General features: G+C 40.4%; 2 protein-coding genes across 2 annotated transcripts; both read right to left on the bottom strand.

Annotated features, from left to right (window-relative positions):
* Positions 1 to 2,871: 2,871 nt before the first annotated feature.
* LOC130981239 (uncharacterized) lies at positions 2,872 to 4,322 on the bottom strand. Its single transcript, XM_057904845.1, has 2 exons — positions 3,632 to 4,322; positions 2,872 to 3,560 (listed from the first exon to the last, which is right to left on the bottom strand). The coding sequence occupies exons 1-2, from the start codon at positions 4,320 to 4,322 to the stop codon at positions 2,872 to 2,874; spliced, it is 1,380 nt and encodes a 459-aa protein (XP_057760828.1).
* On the bottom strand, positions 4,319 to 5,066 carry LOC130981240 (uncharacterized). The gene is made up of 2 exons (XM_057904846.1): positions 4,548 to 5,066; positions 4,319 to 4,510 (listed from the first exon to the last, which is right to left on the bottom strand). The coding sequence occupies exons 1-2, from the start codon at positions 5,064 to 5,066 to the stop codon at positions 4,319 to 4,321; spliced, it is 711 nt and encodes a 236-aa protein (XP_057760829.1).
* Positions 5,067 to 8,260: the final 3,194 nt, after the last annotated feature.

Here is an 8,260-nt window from a genome sequence, read left to right on the forward strand (position 1 = left end):
CTGTTATTATATGTGCTCATTTTATTTTAGAGGTCGTAATACCACACCACCTCTGTTTTATGACTTAAGTGTAAAGCTTAGTGTGGTAGGGTGTTACAGGTGGTATGAATTTGTAACTCATGTTTTTACAATTAGGGACAACAAATGAGTTGAAGCCCGCCAAAATAACTTGTTTAACTTGTCAAAAAAGAAGGCCGAATTAAAAAATTGAATTCCCCTTAAAGAAAAAAAATTCTTCTAACCCATCTCACTAACTTAACTTAAGGACATTAGTGAGGTGAAACAGACAAGCCTACAGAATGTCTACTTAATTTTTTTTCAAAGTGCTCAACTCAATACCTATTAAAAAAATCTTATCAACTTAGTTTATAATAATATTTGTTTTGATAAAATTATGAAGATTTTAGACCAAGACTTGAAAAAACGGATAAAAAATATTCTTATCAGCCTATTATTAAGCGAGATAAAATCGTATTATAGAATCACTTAATTAAGTGGGACAAATAGGACAGGCCAATCTGCCTAAAGTAGGCTCAACGCTCAACGCGAGGTAGGGTAGGATGGGTTATCTCATTTGTCACCCATATTTAAAATAAATAATAAAATTTTTAAAATAAAAATACTAAAAATAAAAATAAAAAACCAAACTTAGCTAATAAATTTTTTTTCATTGAAATTGCAATATTGCTATTTCAAATAGTCAAATTATAGACTTTGTTATTCTCCTCCTATAATCCAATTAAATTAAGGGCAAATGACGCATATAAACCAAGTATTGGGTATATGTACACGATTCCACCAAAGTAGAAAATGTTACAAGGTTCCACCAAGAACATTTTTTATATAGTTTGAATTAGTGCAATTCGAATTACACATTTATAGTAATTCAAATCATACTGATTCGAATTACACACACACTCAAGCACTAATTCGAATCAACATGATTCAAATTACACACACACTAATTCGAATCAAACTGATTTGTATTACACACACACACACACACACACACACACACTAACACACACTAATTCGAATGGGTTAGGTTCGAACTACGCAATTTGTGGTGCCCATAGTAATTTGAAACAGGTTGTTTCGAATTACTCCATGTTTTGCCTATATAAGGAGTTCGAACTAACCTCATTCGAACCTCTATTCCAAATGCATACCCCACTAAATCCTAGAAAAAATGACCCAAAACGACTCCAACAAAGGCTTGAGCAGAATATTTAGCCGATAGGAGATAATCCGGACCGACTTTATCGTTTGGATGGAGTAGTCCATATAGCTAGTGTCATCAACAAAGAGGTTAGTGCGAACTTGTTCTTTTAAAATAGGAGTGAATAACTTATTTTATATATATATTTTTTGTTAATGGCTTTGATAGTGAATGATGTTAGTGGCATTGTTAGTGAATGATTTTAGGAGTTTTGTTAGTGGTTTTGCTAGTGAATGATGTTAGTGGTTTTGTTATTAGGGGTTTTGTTAGTAGTTTAAGGGGTAAATGATGTTAGTGGTTTTGTTATTGGTTTTGTTAGTGAATGATGTTAGTAGTTTTGTTAGTGGTTTTGTAAGTAATTTTGTTAGTGGTTTTGTAAGTGGTTTTGTTAGTGGTTTTGTTAGTGGTTTTGCTAGTAGTTTTGTTAGTGGTATTGTTAGTAGTTTTGTTGGTGGTTTTATTAGTGGTTTTGTTAGTGAATGATCTTTTGTTAGTGAATGATTTAAGTGGTTTTTATTTTTTGGTACATTATCTTTGCAGCCCCAACGATGTATCTCGAGCATGCGACGACAGCAGGGTATGCGTCTGGACGAGAGGTATTTTCCGTACTTGTAGATGGTCAGCTTATACGTTGAGCGTTGGCGTCTGGAGATGCACACGTTTCATATGCCATTCAGGGAGTGTACTATTATACTGCAGGACGTGGCGTACCAGTTAAGATTGACGATTGATGAACGTTATGTTAGTGGTTGCCTGATAGATTTCCAGACGTACATCCAGGGTGGTCAACCAGCTTGGGTGTGGTTCCAGGAGTTGCTGGGTGTGTTACCTCCTACGAACCAAATCCAGAAGTTTGCAGTGAACTGCAGTTGGTTCCAAGAGACCTTCGGAGAGCTCCCTAAGGGAGCCAATGAGCCCACAGTTAGGAGGTATGCCTGGGCCTATATCATGATGCTGTTAGGGACTCAGCTATTTACCGATAAGTCCAGCAACCGCATTCACATTAGGTGGCTCCCATGCGTAGCTAGGCTTGAGGACATGGGTGGCTACAGCTGGGGATCAGCTGCTCTCTCTTGGTTATACCGGTGCATGTGCCGCGTGGCAAACAGACATGTGGTGAAGTTATCCGGACCATTACAGTTACTTCAGTCATGGATCTTCTAGCGCTTTCCTGGATTTAGACCCGCTGGATATGATACGTTCAGCTGGCTCTTGGCCTTGAGGTATTGTTAATTTATTCTACTGTCTACTATTATTTTATTATATCTACGTTTATACTGTTATATTACTTGGTGTTATTTTCATTTCGTGATAACATGGGGCGTGTGTTGCAGGTGGTCAGGTCACAATTCTACAGCGAGCGAGAAGGGACCTCGAGTGCAGATATGGAGGCTCAGGATAGACCTCTTACAGGTTGTGGATGTAAGTATATCAACCACTCCTTCTGATTTATACTATTTCAGATTAGCAAGTGTTCTTGGCTAAACGTTGATGGTTTGTATTCGCAGTTTATTTGGATGTCGTACAGCTCTCCTGACGTTCTTCAGGTTGTGAATCCGGAGATATTGGAGCCTCGGCATACAGCGTTATGGAGGTGTGTGACAGCGCTGATATATTTTGCCGTCATAGAGTGGCACCAGATAGATCGGGTGCTACCACAATTTGGTGGAGTACATTCCCGACCCCAGCCCGCCGTGGACATCGACTTTTTGATGTCCAAGGATGGCAGAGGTGGTGATCATTGGTTCCCGAATAGCTTGCAGTTCTGGCACCTTCATTGGGAGAGCCGAGTGGATCATGTGCTTTGAACGAATAGCTCTGCCAACCTTCCCATAAGTGTCCTTCACTAGAGAGCATACTGGAAGGTTCCTGACTCCCTTCAAGATGGAATTAACACACTCGGAGATATTTATCGTCATATGTCTGAATCTCCTACCCTCATCCCGATGCTGAGTCCACAATGAATAGTCAATCCTGTTTTCCCAGTCACACATGGCAGGGTCTTCAGACCGTAGAATATCAAACCAGTAATCGGATTCTACCTCAGTCTTGGCATACGCTGCATTCACAAGAAGTCTCCTTGCATCCTTACCCTTGAATGTGAGGGCAAAATTTGCGGCCACAAGTCGAATATAGAATGCACAGTATACAGCAAGTGGTAGCCATCCTCTGTCGGCAGCCTCAAGTGCAACCTTGATACCGTTGTGCTTATCTGATATCACCAAGATACCCAATTGTAGGGTCACGTGCTGGCGGAGATGGGATAGAAAAAATGACCAGGACACCGCATTCTCACCCTCCACGAGTGCAAATGCAATAGGCAGGATGTTGGAGTTCCCGTCTTATGCAATAGTAACGAGCAACGTACCCCTATATTTACCGTACAAGTGGGTCCCATCAATACTCACCAACAGCTTACAATGCCGAAATGCCTCAATACATGGTGGGAATGTCCAGAAAAGCCGGTGAAAATAGGCTTGCGAACCGTCCACCTGCTCCCCACTAGAATAAAACTCGTCCTCAGCACTGCAACACTACCATGCATCGTCAGTTGCACTCCCAAGACCCACCGCGGCAGATTGTTGTATGACTCATCCCAATCTCCATAAATATAGGCGACAGCCTTCTGCTTGGCCAACCAGACCCTCCTATAAGTCGACCTGAACCCAAAGTGTGCCTCTGTCGTATTCAGCAGTATCTTGATGCACACGGATGCATCAGCTCTAACCATTGGCATGATGAAAGCCGAGATCACATGATAATCAAGACTCCTGTGATCGCTCGATATCGACGTCGCGAGACAAGTATGAGGTCCATTGTATCGTTTTACCTCCCAAATACCCTTGCGCTGCCAGAGACTTAGCCTAATCAACCATGTGCACCCGTTCCCAAACTCATAACACTTCCCTACGTACTGGCGATAATCGGACTCCACCACTTTGTATTGTACCCCGCGTCGGATGCTATATGTCTTCAGGCTTAACACAGCCTCCTCTTTATCCTGAAACTGCTGACCAACCTGAAACTCTGTAAGACCCACAGTCCCCTGGGTATCTCTAGCACCAAATCCAGTGGGTTCCACAGGAACCCCTTCTTGTCTCATGCATCCAAGTCTAAAGATGAAAAATGCAGAGGGTACTGCTGAGTCCCAGAGCTAGAACCACCACCAACCCCAGCTGAGTTACTCGCTGCAATGTCATCGTCACTATCATCAGCAATGAGGTCAGGCTCCACATCATAATCGCCATCATCATCTAGCAATGCATCACCGATCCCAGTCGGTGTCCCACACTGTAAAAAAAATCAGCACCCTCTCCACGATACCAACCTCTCCGCCACCATTGCAGTTGAGATCAATGGCGAACGACAGGGATGCGACAGGCTCGTCCCTAGGTGCATTCACGGGCACGGACGAACATGCACCAACGGGTCTCGAGCTAGAACCGGCTACGGTGCCTAGAGTTTGGGTATTCCGATTCGAACCTCCCGAACTAGATACCACATCAACCAACTTTGTCAACAACTTAGGTGTCCTGGCCTTGGGAAACTGGCGACAACAATGGAACAGGACTTGCAAATCCTCGTCACTCCCTATAACGAAAGAATCGTACTTCACGTCATCTCTAAGCACTGAGATCAGAATGTGATAGAATAGCTTCTGAACCTGTTTCACGCCTTGCAGCCCAAGTTTCTGTATTATAGAATTCAAAAAGTCATCGAATCTCGTCGTTGATCTCATAAAAATACTCAAAGGATCTTTATCAGTAAACTTCGCACCGGAGCGTGTCTTTCTCTTAATCGACCCTCTATAATGCACCAACACTATAAAACTCTCTTCACTAGGCATTTGGTCTCACTCAAATTGACTCAATTCACGTTCACACCATATTTATACACGTTTGGGGCTTCTTAATTCGAAACAACCATTTTCAAATTAAATACACACAATTCGAATCAGCTAGATTCGAACTATAATTCGAATTCCTCACCATATAATTCGAATCAGGTAGATTAGAAATCCCCATACATAATTCGAATTAGGGTGATTTGAACTACTAAGATTGCAAACTCCCTTACTAATTCGAATCGGGTTGATTCGAATTACTAAACTTCTTAGTTCGAATGGAGTTGATTCGAATTATATAGAGACATTTTTTGGTTGATCCATATCTCATTTTTCCATTTGGCTTAATCATGTAAAATCTCATGCAAGCTGGCTTATTGCTGCCATTTACCCTTAAATTAATGCTAGATGACTATGTGTACATTAAAATCAGTCATTAAAATTAATTATTATAAATTTGTGTGTATAAATATACGTATTATTTAACTTATTTTTAATATATATTTTATATTTTACTATATATTTTATATTAATAACTAATTTTAATATGTATCAACATAATTATTAATACATTTATTTTTTCATCCCATTACTAAATTGGGAAAGAAAACTCAATCTTATCCAATCAAGATAAGTTCAATTATCTAGTTGAGTAGTTGGGATTATAGGTGTTCAAATCCAAATTGATCCAAATTAAACCGCTCATCCAATTCAATTTAAATCGAAAACCGATTAAAATCGCACTAATTTGGATTTGATTGGATTCTAACTTTTGCAAACCGCTGGATCGGATTGGATTTCGAATCTATTTTTCATAATCGATCCAATCCAATCCAAATCGCACAATGTGCTATAACATTATTATTTTTTATTATATTTTCAATTATACTTATAACATGTTCAATTTGTTATACATTTTTATATTATTCAAGTTTTATTATTATTTAATAAATATTTTATGTTCAAAATATTATTTATTTATTTATTTTAATTAACCTATACTTTTATTTCTATTATTATGTTATCGTTAGTTTTTTAAGATATTATTGAGACTTGTTATGTGTAAAACCCTACCATACAGCGTCTTATGCTTAAGTCATAATTCAGAGATGGCAAAGTATTACGACCTCTAAAATAAAAATTTAGTACGTATAGTAGTATGAATGATTGATTATAACTAGGAGCCTTTGTAGAAAAAGGGGTAAACAAAAACCGCAACTCAAAAGCGCAACACTCCGATCGATAACGTAACGAACAAGGATAAACCAACGCGAGATTATATATATACAAAGGAGTGTCAAAAACAGGAATATCAAGACTCAAAATCCGGCTGCGAAGATAACCGGTCCGAGCATAGCAATATATACATATGATAAAATAAGGAAAACCCCAAAGGAAACCCAAAGGGACACAAATACATAAAACTTATTCTCCAAGATCTCCCATAAGAGGAGTCATCACAGTTTGTATTATTTAATGGAGATAAAACTATCTAAGCAAAACATATAAACCGAAACATAGACCCGAGAACAAAAGATCTTCGCAAATCTAGAAGTCTCCAGCATGCCTCAGCAGGAAACCTCACGTCCTGCATCTGAAAACCACAAAATCCGCATGGGTGAGAACCAGAGGTCCCCAGCATGGTAACAGCTTCCACATATATAATACATAATAATAGAGGAAAGCCAAAGGCAATCCTAGAACTTTCTCCAGATAATATCAAAGCTTATAAACAAGCTAAACCATATAAGGGCATCTGACTAAAGATTCTTCAGTCTAACTAATACTTCCCTTTCCAATTCCTTCAAACCTCCCAACCACCAACATGAGTATATTATAGCAAACACAGTTATATCAGACAAAGAATATACAAATAGGAGCAGTTAAGACATTTAGACAATTAGCAAGTAATATGCAGTCAAATAGGCAATCTCAAACAATTCACATAGTATGCATATGATGAATGCCTGTCCCTAGTGGCCGATGATATCATCTTGTCGGTTATAGAGCCAACCCGACAAGTCCTGGTTGCTAACCATTGGACTGTCCCTCTGTCGCGCATCCCCAACTCGAGTTATACTCGTTGTAAACTTGATCATAAACATAATCCATATCCATCACCCTCACTGGTGAATATTTCGGGGGCGAGCTCATCCGGATCTTTCACAGTGCCCGGCCACACTTACGACATAGGATCAACAGAGTCTCGAGCCTCCACCTGGAGCACGTGGTGGCTAGCCACTGCTTCCTCCCAGGGATCTCGTGCCTCTGATAGTGGAAGTGCAAATCTCAATTATCAATAATTCAGCATAAACATGCATGAATTCTCATCCATGGATCAACATCCATATCAGCCATCCAGCTCACGGTTCAGTCCAGAACCAGCCAATATTCATATCATACACAGCCTTTTCGGCTCACGGTTAAATCCATAACCAGCCATCCGGCTCACGGTTAAATCCATAACCAGCCGTTTCATGAACAATTATAGCCTTTCGGCCCATGGCATAACAAGCACTTCCACCACCATCCTCCGCATCTCACATAATCATCTTGATCCTCATTGATCATTCATTTTTCCCTTGCTTCACTCGCAAGTTACCTCATTCACTAGCCCCTTTTTAATAGCTAGGCATGTCATAATGATTTAAGACATAAATGGTGAGATCGGAGGCTTAGAAGTATGTGATTTGGCTTTTAAAACTCAAAAATCAACTTTGGGATGAAAACAGGGCCACGCGTACGCGCACTCCACGCGCACGCGTGGATGGCCTCAAAAACTCATCGACGCGTAAGCGTCATGCACGCTAACGCATGGATTAAAAATTTGCCAATCGACGCGCACGCGTCAACCACGCGTACGCGTGGGTGCTCTCGTGCCCCAGGCACAAAGCTGGCACGGTTCTAGCACAACTCTCTGGAAAATGGCTGGGTATTGGGTGCAGCACCATCGGCGCGCCCGCGCACACCACGCGCACGCGTAGATGGCATTTTCTGGAAGATCGGCGCGTACGCGCCAAGTGCGCCCACGCGCAAGGGGTCATTTTGCTAAAAATTTTCTAAGTTAAAAGCTGCAGAATTCACAGATTTAAACCCCAATCTTCCAACGGACATAACTTCCTCACTTTAAATCATTTTTCACCCGTTCTTTGAACGGCATGGACATTCCGGATCGAATTTCATTTCTAAACAGATTT

Source organism: Arachis stenosperma, chromosome 5 (genome assembly GCF_014773155.1).
Source record: "Arachis stenosperma cultivar V10309 chromosome 5, arast.V10309.gnm1.PFL2, whole genome shotgun sequence".
NCBI lineage: Eukaryota > Viridiplantae > Streptophyta > Magnoliopsida > Fabales > Fabaceae > Arachis > Arachis stenosperma.

What these genes read in the sequence shown, in the direction of transcription:
- LOC130981239 (XM_057904845.1), bottom strand. Translation starts at nt 4,322, where the DNA reads ATGAGACAAGAAGGGGTTCCTGTGGAACCCACTGGATTTGGTGCTAGA. An exon ending in GCATTTCGGCATTGTAAGCT is followed by an intron (nt 3,561 to 3,631) that starts GTTGGTGAGTAT and finishes CTATTGCATAAG; the next exon opens with ACGGGAACTCCAACATCCTG.
- LOC130981240 (XM_057904846.1), bottom strand. Translation starts at nt 5,066, where the DNA reads ATGCCTAGTGAAGAGAGTTTTATAGTGTTGGTGCATTATAGAGGGTCG. An exon ending in ACTGCAATGGTGGCGGAGAG is followed by an intron (nt 4,511 to 4,547) that starts GTTGGTATCGTG and finishes TTTTTTTTACAG; the next exon opens with TGTGGGACACCGACTGGGAT.